General features: G+C 37.5%; 1 protein-coding gene across 1 annotated transcript in view; it reads left to right on the top strand.

Annotated features, from left to right (window-relative positions):
* The window catches only part of Lrrk2 (leucine rich repeat kinase 2), a 144,625-nt gene that overhangs the window by 14,762 nt on the left and 117,171 nt on the right, over nucleotides 1-12,692 (top strand). Inside the window, exons 6-8 of the mRNA XM_028869259.2 lie at nucleotides 1,397-1,531; nucleotides 8,516-8,647; nucleotides 12,475-12,594. Of these exons, the coding sequence (XP_028725092.2) occupies nucleotides 1,397-1,531; nucleotides 8,516-8,647; nucleotides 12,475-12,594 (387 nt within the window). The remainder of the gene's footprint in view (nucleotides 1-1,396; nucleotides 1,532-8,515; nucleotides 8,648-12,474; nucleotides 12,595-12,692) is intronic.

Below are 12,692 nucleotides of genomic sequence, written 5' to 3'. Positions count from 1 at the left end.
AAGATGCTTATCAAAAATTAAAATGACATTGTGGAAACTACACTATTAAATGTAAACATCCCCTGGTATCTGCCAATAATTGAACAAATCTAACCAGTTTCATATTACCTTACATGGATAGGCTAGTATACAATTGAAAACAATGAAGGTTGCTCATAAAGAGCTGAATTTTCTAACGTTTTGTTAGTACCATTCTCAACCTAACAGACTGGATTTTTAAACCTTTTTTTAAGTTCCCACTTAATAAAATGACTCCAAATGGAACTCAACATACCCTGATTATGAAAGGATGTCAATTTTAAAAGGTAATCTCACCTAAAAAAAAATGAATTACGGCTTTTGAGCTCTCATGGAAAACCATTAAGACAGAGTATTTTAAAGTCTAATCACTTGCCATTTGCTGCAGTTAAGAAGTTTTGAACTGCAATGCTGAGCTGTGTCTCCCTTTAGCCATCAACCACAAATCCCTAGGTTTTAAATACCAAAAATAGGGACTGGAGAGATGGCAATAGCTGCTCCTGCAGAGGACCCAGGGTCAAGTCCAGCACCTACACAGTGTTTCTTATAATCACCTGTGACTTCAGGTGATCCAACTACCTCTTCTGACTTCCTTGGGTAGTTCAGGCATGTGCTGTACATACTGACAAACAGGCACACACAATACAAATAACTTTTTAAAAAGTAAAATAGAAAACCTAGTCATAATCAGCAGGTCACTCATATTCATTTCTAATGAGACATCTTTATTATCAGTAGCCAAAATCATAGTAGCTCATCCCAAAGGGTCATCTTTATTAGCAGTGGGTAAGACTCCTAGGATGTTTATCCTGATGGACCATCGTTATTATCAACCATCAGAATCATAGAATATTCCTTCCAGTACATCATCTTTATTGTACGTGTTAGGTTGCTGTAGACTTCCCTCAAAGAAATTGTAAATATGTCTCTTTTTTTTCCCTGAGAATTATTGGGTTCCTGATAATTTCTCATTTCAGAAGATGATATAACCAGTTCAGAACAGAACTCTTCAAATTAAGTTTCAAACTGATTTCATGTTTTATTTTTATTTATTTATTTATTTTTGGTTTTTCAAGACAGGGTTTCTCTGTGTAGCTTTGCACCTTTCCCGGATCTCGCTCTGTAGACCAGGCTGGCCTCGAACTCACAAAGATCCGCCTGCCTCTGCCTCCCTAGTGCTGGGATTAAAGGCGTGCGCCACCACTGCCCGGCTGATTTCATGTTTTAAATTCCTCTGCCTGTGGGGCAGAGACACATTTTTTTTTATTAAGTATATTGTCTTTGTGAATGCTTTGTACGTATAAATGCATTTTTCAAGAGTTACAGTTTCTTGTCATCTTAAAGCATGTGAATGTGTTTTCTCTCCCCTTCTGTTTAGTCTCCGAGGAACACCTGATGGAGTTCGTTGAGAGCAAAGACTACATGGTGCTGCTGACCACACTCAGCAACTTCAAAGGGGACAGGGACATTGTGTTTCATGTGCTCTCCTGCTTGCATTCCCTGGCGGTTCCTTGTGAGTACCCTCTCTGCACGCTTTCTGATTTGCATGTGCAGAGCTGCAATGAGTCCCTTTTGGATTTGTGTGTGTGTGTGTGTGTGTGTGTGTGTGTGTAGTGTGAATTCTAATTGGTCTTAATAATAAAAACCCAGAGTCAGATATAGGGGTAGATGCTGAAAGATCAGAGAGACAAAGGAGCAAGCCACAGGCACCACCTCTTACCTGGGCAACTCCTCAGCCTGAAAGAGACTGCGCTCCTGTCTCCTTCCACCTTATATTCCTCTCTCTGCCCAGCCATATCACTTCCTGTCTCCACCTCCCTAGTGCTGGGATTAAAGGCGTGAGATCCCAAGTGCTGGAATCAAAGACATGTGTCACCACTGCCTGGCTCTTGTTTCTCTTTTAGACTGGAGCAGTCTTGTGTAGCCCAGGATGGCCTTGAACTCACAGAGATCCCTTCTGCCTCTGCCTCCCAAGTGCTGGGATTAAAGATGTCTGCCCCTGCTGCCTGGCCTCTATAGCTAACTAGTGGCTTAGCTCCACACTCTGATCTTCAAGCAAGTTTTATTTCTTAGATGACAAACGAAATATCACCACACTTGTGGATCATAAGCTTCTTTATTCACTGATTCATTTAATTAATTTATATTTATTCATGCTATTGCTGCCTCCAGTTCTAGGCTTAGAGCTTGGGAAACAGTAGTGGGAAGCATCAATGTGTGCCTTGCCTCTTCTGAGTTCATGATACAGTAGGAAACACAGATATGATCCCAGGCAGGGCCAGGCATCCTAACGCAGAATTCCTGTGGTTGTGAGAATACAGAGACCAAGGCCAGAGCTCTTGAAGTGTCTTGAACACTGAGAACTTAGCATCTAAGGAGGTGTGCAGTAGAATTGAATACAGGGAAATGTTTAGGGGCTGGACATTAGGAACATAATATGTGGTGTCGATTAGACCTATAGCTCAAGTCTGAAATCTCCACTACATTCAGGAGGCTGCATTCAAGGTCTGCCTGGACAACTTATAATGAGCATGTCTCAAAATAAAATAAAATAAAATAAAATAAAATAAAATAAAATAAAATAAAATAAAATAAAATAAAATAAAATAAGTACTGAAGATGCAGTTCATTGGCCAACTGAGTGCTTGCATTTCGTGAGGCTTTAAAGTGAATCTTCAGGACTGAAAAAACAAAACAAAAAAAGATATGGAGCAGAGTGATGGAAAGCCACTCAGAAAACTCTGATTTTATGAGCGTGTGCATATGTGTGTGTGTGTGTGTGTGTGTGTGTGTGTGCGCATGTGTGTGTGAGTAAATGTGTATGTTCCTGTGTGAGTGTATATATGAATGTGTGCATGCATGTATGAATGTGATTAGGTGTATGTGCATGAATGTATGCCAGTCTGTACTTTGTGAACATGTATGTGTGTGTATACGTGTGTATGTTTGTGCATATGAGCTAGCATGGGTGAGTGTACACATAAATGTGTACATGTGGTGAGTGTATATGTGTGTGTACCTGTGTGTAAATGTGAATGCATGTGTGTGAGTGGGTACATGCATGTGTGCATGAGTGTGAGTGTGTGCTGTGTGTACGTGCATCTGCGTATAAATGTGCATGAGTTTGTGCACATAAGCTTGTGTGTGTGTGTGTGTGTGTGTGTGTGTGTGTGTGTGTGTGTGTGTGCAAGTCTGTGTGTGTATGCATGCACGGGCATGCATATCTCTAAGTACCTGCAGGAGTTTCTCTGACAGAGGCAGGGGAAAGGCATGATAAAGGTAAGTGGGTGAGGGTGCAGACATGGTATGAGGTTTTTTGTTTTTGTTTGTTTGTTTTGTTTGTTTGTTTTTTCAAGATAAAGTTTCTCTGGCTGTACTGGAATTAACTCTGTAGACCAGGCTGGCCTCGAACTCACAGAGAGATGTGCCTACCTCTGCCTCCTGAGTGCTGGGATTAAAGGCATGTGTTGTCACCATTGCCTAACAGTGTGAGGTTTTGAGTGGCCAAAATAACCATATAGTAGGTTTGAACTCTGTTTTGATTTTTGACTAACATTTATTGATGCTTTTAAATTTAACTACTTCAAAAAAGCAGAAATTAGAAGACATAATTTGCTGTAAACACTACCAGTGATTACCAATGGGCTGCAATGTGCTTCAGATTCTGTCTTATAAGTGCACACTAGCACTTCACATTTCTCTGTGTGATTTGAGCCAGATATAAACATACATTTAATAGTAGTGTTTTTATCTTCATACAAGTAAAGTTCTTTTGTATTAAGTTAGTAATTTAGTGTGAAGAATATAAACTAATACTTGGTATGTATATTTATTACAAAACCAATAGCTATCAAATACTGGAGAGAAATAAAATGTGGCTTATTCATACAATAGAATATTATTAAGACATAAAAATGAATGAGAAACTGACAGATTAAATGACTTTGGTGAAACTTCATAATTTCATTTGTAGATCTTTCCATTTCTAATTTATAAATACATTTGGGGTTATAAATTATAAATGTACTGCCTCCTGTCAACATTGTATACTTCTATTTGATGATTTCTGTGTCAAACATTATATGGAAATGTTTCCAAGTATTTTCTGTGTTAACTGTGAATGAATAGAACAAAATAAATTGCCTGTGATGGAAAAAAAACCATTAACACTGTGGTACAATATGAATTTTCCATACATGTATATAATATATATGTATTATGTTACATATAATACACATACAATGTAGATACAGTATACACACAATACCCATATGGTGTACATGTATGATTTCAGGTACAGCAGCTTGAGACTTCATTGCAGCTGGGTCAAAAAGCAAATGCTCTTGGGAAAAATTGCCTCTTGATTATGTTCATAAAAACATAGCATTTTCTTATCTACAGGAAATCAAGCATTCCACAGAGGATGGGGCTAAATGCTAATCCCGAAGCAGAGTGCCATACTTTACATTTCTCTGACACATCATTGCCAGCAAGACGGCTATTTTCTGCCTCACACTTTTCCTGGGCTCTGTTCATTATTCATTTATTTTGGGCCGATTGCTTTTGGAATCCATTGTCTTCCACCCACTCATGACATAATCCAGTTAAAATGTGTTGATTCATAACACAAAGGTCAAAGCAAGCAGCAGTTAACAATGAGGAATCAAGAGGGCTTTAACGCCAGTTCTACAGCAAAGGCATTTTATCAGGCCACTTCTTTTCATTTTTGCAATTTTAGAAACTATTTTGGTGGTTTTACAATTCCATTTAAACATTAAAATGTATTTTTCTTTTACAAATGGTTTTAGCTATGCTAGGACAAATCTTTGATGGAGAGATGTTTATCTGTTTGGTGAGTGGCTAATATCACATTCAGAAACAGAAGTGTCTCCCCCCACAGGTTCCCAGCAGCTTCCCCCCATGGCTCCTTTCTTCCCTCTCCTCTGACTCCTGTCAGCCCCTTGCTCATGCGCTTTGTCTTTGTAGTTATCTGTCCTCCTCCAATCTGCCATCTCCAGGAAGTTCAAGATTTCTGCCTCTTTGCTGGCTCCTCCTCTAGGATGGAGGAAATAGATCCAAGTGTATTTTCACTGTTCTAATGTATGACACAATCTTGAGGGTTTTTTTTCCTTTGGGTGAGGAAAAGACATTGCAAAAACCATAATCAATGTTCGAACCAGGAAGTAGGCCTCTGAGCTCATTTATTTGACATATATACGACTGTTTTTAGATTTGTACAAAACCCTCAATTTTTACTTTCTTTGTCTTAAATTATGTGTATAAAACATTTTTACACACAATATATTTTGATCATGTGGAATGTCACTGGGTATATGGACAACACTTGAGGAGAGGCCTCATGCCCAGAAAGTAGTATTTGGCCAACACAAAACAAGCTTTATGCTTGTGGACTTTGTGTTTTGACATTTTTGGTCTTATTGGTCATTTGCTTTTTTTGTTTTGATTTTTGCTTTTATTAGGATTTTTTGAAAGAGAGAAGGAACATAAAGTTGGGTGGGTAGGAAGGTAGGGAGGTTCTGGTAGGAGTTGGGAGTTGGAGAAACATGATCAAAATATATTGTATAAACCATACTATAGAGCATTTTATTAGTTAGTGATTGATGGATGAGGGCCCAGCCCATTGTGGGTAGTGCCATCCCTAGGCTGGCTGTCCTGGGTTTTATGAGAAAGCCATGATGAGCAAGCCAGTAAGCAGGACCCCTCAATGGCCTCTTGCCCAGGTTCCATCCCTTTTCGAGTTCCTGTCCTGACTTCCTTCATTCATGGACTATAGTATGGAGGTATAAGTCAAATAAATCCTTTTTTTTTCCTCCAACTTGCTTTTGGTCATGATGTTTAATCATAGCAAAGGTATTCATAAGAAGGACAAACTGAGTGCTTCAAAGTCACTCTCTGTGCATTGTTTAAATGTAGGTCTCTGTGTTAATGGCCTTCTTCCACAACAAGAAGAAGGTTCTCTGATGAGTGATGAATGAGACATTGGTTTATGGGTATACAGTATGTCATTAGGAATCACTTGGTTGCTATGTTTCATAGCAGAATAATAGTATTAGGTTTGCCCTTAGGCCCATGATCTATCTAATCTGAGATTCTTGGCCTCTTTAGCAGTGTCAGGTATGGGTTTAATCTCAAGGAGTGGGTCTGAAATCTAATTTTTAAACGAAGTGATTGGTTACTCTCATAACATGCATATATCATGCAGATAGGTCACTGTAGGTTGCAGGGTTTGTACTTGGGTGATTTTGATGGTTATCTTTTTTCTCTGGTAGCATGCAGAGTGACTTCTGTTACCATGAATGCCAGTCAGTAGAGATAAAGTTTCTAGTTAGGAACTTTCTCAACTTCTCCATGTTTAATGGCGTAAGTAAGTGTTGTCTTCAGCAACAGGGCCTTACCATCAGGTTGTAGAGAGCAACCAATAACCTTGACAGCAGCCTATGATGTCTGGGGGGAATTCCATGAGACCCTTTGGTCAATGACTCAACTATATGTAACCCATTTCTGGCACTGGAGGTTTTACTTCTTGGCAATAAGATATTTAGTTGAGGCACTGTCTCATCTATTATTTGACAATTCCATTTAGATTCTTTTTATAAATATGGAAGAGTCTATAGTATGTTTCCTTATGATTTTTCAAAGTGTTAATTGTCCTTTCTGTATTCTCTGTTTTACCTTTCTCTTCCATCCCTTCCCTACTTAATCTTTCACTTTAGTTTCTACTTTATTACTACATGGCACTAGATTATATTTTTCCTTGCTTGGAGAACTACTTCTCCCCAGTAGTTCCTTTCTAGTTACCCAACTCTTATCCCAATTATAACATGTGTATCAAAAGCTTGAAAGTTAAAAATCTGCATATAAGAGAAATGCAGTATTAGTCTTTTTCTGGGTTTGAGTTACCTCACTGAGGATGATTTATTCTAGCTCCATCCATTTGCCTGAAATTTTCATAATTTCAAGTTTATAAAGAGCTGAATAATAATAATCCATTGTGTAGGTGTACTATGTTTTCATTATCCATTCATCAGTTGATGGACATTTGGATATTTCCAGTATCTGGCTATTATGAATAGAGCAGAAATGAACATAGATGAGCAAGTATTTCTGTAGTAGGATTTTACAATCCTTTGGGTATATACCCAAGGGTGGTATAGATAGATCTTGTGGTAGATTTATTTTTAGCTTTTTTGAGGAGCTACCACACTGCTTTCCATAGTGACCATACAACTTTGCACTTCCACCAGCAATGAACAGGTGTTCCCCCTACTCATATCTTTGCCAGGTTGTGGTCTCGTTTGTTTTATTGATCATAGCCATTCTGACCTGGGTAAGATTGAATCTCAAAATACTTTTACTTTGTATTTCTATGTTAACTAAGGATGTTTAACATTTTAAGTGTTTCTTGGCCATTTGTGTTTCATCTTTTGAGAATTCTCTGCATAGTTCTGTGCCCCATTTTTAAATTGGCTTGTTCCTTTGATGGCCATGATTTTTCTTTGTTCTTCATATATTTTAGTTATTAACCCTCTTTTGGATATATAGTTAGTAAAGATCTTTTTCTATTCTTTACCCTGTCACTTTGTCCAAATGGTGGTGTTCTTTGCCATACAGATTTTCAGTTTCATGAGGTCCCATTTATTAATTGTTCTTTGTTCTTATGATAACACTGTTCAAAAAGTCATTTTCTATGCCAGTGAGTTCAGGGCTATTTACTATTTTCTCTTTTATCAGATTGAAGATATCCAGTCTTATGTTGAAATCCTGATTGATTTTGTGTTGAGTTTTGGATGGGGTGATCCATAGGGGTCTGTTTTCATTCTTTTGTATGCAGCCATCCAGTTTTACCTGTACTATTTGTTAAAAATGCCATGTTTTTTCCAGTGTGCATTTTTGGTTTCTTCATCAAAAACCAGGTATCTGTATGTGTGTGGACTTATATCTGGGTGTTGAACTCAATTCCATTGATCATTTCAGTTTTTATGCTAATACTAATACCATGGTATTTTATTACTATAGCTCTGTAACAGACTTGAAATCTAGGATGGTGTTATCTCCAGTAGTTCTTTTATTATTAAGGATTGGTAGCTAGTCTGCTTTTTTGTGTATTTCCATATGAAGTTGAAGATCATTCTTACAATTTTTGTAAATAATTATGTTGGAATTTTGATGGCAATTACACTAAATCTGTAGATTGCTTTTGGTAGAATGGTAGGTTAATTCCCAAAATAATGATACTATAAAATTTTAAAACAAGGAACCAAATGAAAATAATTTATAGTCACCCCAAAGCTCAATTCTATATCCTGTTGTGTTAGCAACTAACAACATGCAATCTTTATAGCTATTTGATAGATGTGCTATTTGCATAAGGATCTGTACCCATTACACAGATCTATGTAATACTCATTTGTATGCATATTTGAAAGAAGAAGCTTATTCCCTTGTAGTAATTATGATTCTTTTTTTTTAAATTTAGGCAACAATGTTGAAGTCCTCATGAGTGGGAATGTCAGGTGTTACAATATTGTGGTGGAAGCCATGAAAGCATTCCCTGCCAATGAAAAAATTCAAGAAGTGAGCTGTTCCTTGCTCCATAGGCTTACCTTAGGTGAGTTGTAATTCACATATAATTTTTTATCACAAGCTATATTATGTATATGCATGTAACTTCCATGTATTCTATTCTAATGAATAAATACCATCTTGATAAACACTGGGTAGAAATATTGTGAAGTAGCAGATGATTATGAAAGGAACACAAAATATATACAGGTGGTATTAATGAGAACTCTGCATTTATTTTCTGAAGTCATCTCCAGGAGAGCTTCTTTGTTGGGCTATGTTTAAACTACGGTTGCTAACTATAAAGGAGTAAGTAAAAATTATGTGGAACACGTGAAGCAGAAAGCCAAAAAAGATCTTATCACCCAACGTAAGAGTTTATGTTTTACCAGAGCTAGAAAATGTTTCCTGTGCTCAACAGTTTATATATATAAATGATGTATTACAATATATAAATATATTGTTTATATACCATAATATATAAATATATAATATATAAACCACATATTTAACTCTGTCTATATATATGTATATATACACACACACACACATTCATTCTATGTGACAGGCTATATTGCTTTGGATATAAACTCCATAGAATCAAATCAGTGCACTCTAGAGACCCTGCATATCTATGTTTGAGGTGATTCTATCATAGAACCCAGACTGTGGCATCATTTTGGGAACCCATTAGAATACATAATGAGGATATGAGTTTGCCAATGGTTTTCTGTTGCTTTGGTTCAGCATTCTATGATGTTCTCTAAGATCTGGTGTCTGAAACACTAAGTCAAGTGCCCACTCATTCTTCTTCTTGGGTCTTTATTGGTGAAATTATTAAGTCCACTCCAGGTAGTTAAAAGGAAGATTTATTTAGTAGATAACTTTCAAATGAAGGGATAGGTAGGTCCTGGGGTCTGGGAAGGTGTATCGTAGTCCAGTGGTGTTCTCTGGAGCTCTGCTTGGTCAACCTCCACCATCAAGGGTCCAGGAACCGAGAGAGCGCGCTGGCCCATCCAGATCTCAGGTCTCTTGGCACCTCCCTTGGCCCTGCCTTGTAGGCGTGACAGTTGTCAATGCCTCAATGGGGGTTGGAACTTCCAGATCAAAGCTGGAATGGCTACCCACTACAGGTCTTATGTCTAGGCTTTGCGTTGGCTTGTTACTATTCCATACACATTTGAGAATTAACTTTTCTAGTTTAAAACTATAATGGAATCTGTACAGAAATGACACAAGTATACGGATCATTTTAGGAAGAACTGACATCTCCCTACTATCATTTCTTTTGTACAGCCTATGCAGGTTTTACATATCTTCACTGTTTTAGGTGCTTAATTTTCATTATAATTGTAACTGGCATCTGTTTTGAAATTATGTCTCTGAACTGTGCCTGCATGAGGAAATGAGAACGATTTTGTCTGTCTTTTTTTTTTTTAAATTCTGACAACTTTTTTGCACATCTATGCAGCTTATGTAAGTTAATGGTTTGTGAACAGTGGCACTCTGCATCCGTCCATCCCACTCATTACGTCCATCACTTCTCTGCCTGCCTGCTTGCCTGACCCAGAATCACCAGCACAATGCTGAATGGGAGCAGTGTTTGGCGCTATCCTTGTCCTCTTCCTGATTTTAGGGATAGAACTTTGAATAGTCTCTCATCCAGAATAATGAGTGTCATGTGATTTTCATAGTGACAAAATCAGCTTGTTTTATGACTTTTTTTTAAAAAAAAAATCAAGTTAGGAACATTCTTCTGTTTCTTGCTTACTTCTACTTTAACATCTGTCCCTTTTTAAAGAAAAAAATCACAAATGAGCATTGAATTTTATTAAATACCAAACAATGCATGCAAAGATTTTTCTCCTTTTCTTTCGGTATTATGGAATTAAATCTATAGATTTTTTCAAACAATAAGCCATTATTCCCAGAACAAATTTAATTTGGTGATTTATTTAATTTAAAAAATATATTTCTGATAAATCTCTTATTTTTGGACCTGCCAGGTAACGTTGATTGCATTTTTGGTTTGTTTTTTTTTTTTCCCACTCCATATCTGATATCTCTAGTATGTGAGGTCCGTGAAAATCTTGGCTTCCATGCTTATAGACTGGCATTCACCAGGGCTCATTTGCTCATATTTCTGTGAATGTATCCTCTGTGGAGCTCAAGATCTGAGCATCCCAAAGCCTTGCGTTGCAGATGCCTCTCTGTCAACATTTGTCAGGAGTCAGAGCACAGGAGTGGCAAGGTGCACTTTATGATGTGAAGGTTCAGACCTTTGCCTTGGAGAGAGTTCAGAAGTCACACTTCCCACCTGCTGTATCTATAGACTCACTTACTCTCACATTGCAGCTCTTGTGGTGCCCCTGATGACATCACCACCTTGGGGATTGTTCTCAAGATCTTTGTGATGAGAATAATGAACTAAAGAGCAACTAAATGATAGGGCAGATAAGGTAGCACATTAACTGTTAAAGACTGGCTCTGATGGCCTTTCTCCTAAAGAATCATCAGCAATATTTTATAAAAATTTAGGCTTCTGTCATAGAGATTTAGCTTTTCATCACTCTAACTTTGAGAAGGATCATTCAGCCATTAAAAAAAAAAACTTTTCTTTATTGTTTCATTATACAAAGTTGCGTTTTCATTGTCCACCATCACCATTATGTCCCCTGTGTAATTTAGAAATTGGTTTAACTTTTAGGAAAACTCCTTGATAGATTCAGTTAAAATGAATTTCTAAAACTTGAGTTATATTCTTGTATACAGCAATCGGTTGATTTCTTTCCTTTATGACCAATTATTTAAAATTCTATGTTTAGACTATTAGATATGATATGTTTGCACCTTACTTTCACAGGTCCCAAAGTAATTTCATAGACATATATGTTTATTAGATATAAACCTTTGATTCGTGGCTTGCTCTTGGATGGCGGAGTATTGTTATCACCACCACATTTCCATGAGGGTCTCTGGCTCAGCAATGTGTGTCTCATTCTGGATCATGTAGCCAAGGAAGGGGAAACTTAGGCTTTGAATGCAGATTTGTGCATCGTTCTTTTAGTTATCAGAGGCTGGGGAGAGGAGGAGACAGTGGAGGAGTCAGTCAGTTGGCACTGAGCCCTGGTTAAGAAGTGTAAGTTCTGTGCTGTGTTGTTGTACAGTGGAATGAGTTAGACAGGGATAGTTAATGTACTTTGCACATCAAAGAACTAGAAGAAAGGAGCGTGGGCTTCATTGCTAGGAGACCATTAATGTGATGAGATAGGATGGACATTTGCCCTGACTTAAGCATTGTATTACATGAAAAGAGCAAATAGTAACCCAGAGGTGTCTATAATTTTTTTTTGGCTTCAGTCTCAGTTAAAAATATATTTAAAAAGAATTTACCTTAAATTGAAGATAAAAACATAGCAAAGCAGCAAAGCATTTCCAGTGAAACATAGTGGTCACATGCTGGCCTGTGCCTTTGTATGGTGAGATGTTTGTTGGTTGCATTTCAAGAAGGACACAGTTGTGTAAGCTGGCTGATCCTGAGAACATTGTGATGACTCACAATACTATAGTGCCACATATAAGAGATGCCCACTTGTTTCTGTACCATGGTGTGAGGAGTCAGAGCTGACTTAAGCACATGCTTCTTTGGTCTTACTCAACTAGCATTATCTAATAAGGCAGACAACAGTAGGAACCAGTTTCAAAAAGTCACTTTGATTTAATGTATGCCATTATGTCAAAAAGATTGACTTACTGACTTACTATATGCTGTTATGCCGTTAGATTGATTTATTGATTTAAACACTGCTATGTAAGTAAATGCCTTTTAAGTTGTATGGGTGAGAGCTTACCTAATGTCTCACTTAACTTTAGGTAATTTCTACAACATCCTGGTGTTAAACGAAGTACATGTCTTTGTGGTGAAAGCTGTCCAGCGGTATCCAGAGAATGCAGCCTTACAGATCTCTGCCCTCAGCTGCCTAGCGCTCCTCAGTAAGTCACTTTACTAATCAGGAATCCCTTTTCTCTTTTTAAGTGCTGAGTATTAAATCAGAATTTCCTTCCTGCCAGTTAAGGATGCTCTCATGGCA

The sequence above is a fragment of the Peromyscus leucopus genome, chromosome 20 (assembly GCF_004664715.2).
Source record: "Peromyscus leucopus breed LL Stock chromosome 20, UCI_PerLeu_2.1, whole genome shotgun sequence".
Taxonomy (NCBI): Eukaryota; Metazoa; Chordata; class Mammalia; order Rodentia; family Cricetidae; genus Peromyscus; species Peromyscus leucopus.
Note: the sequence above shows the minus strand (reverse complement) of the source record. Positions and strands in the feature narration are given on the sequence as shown.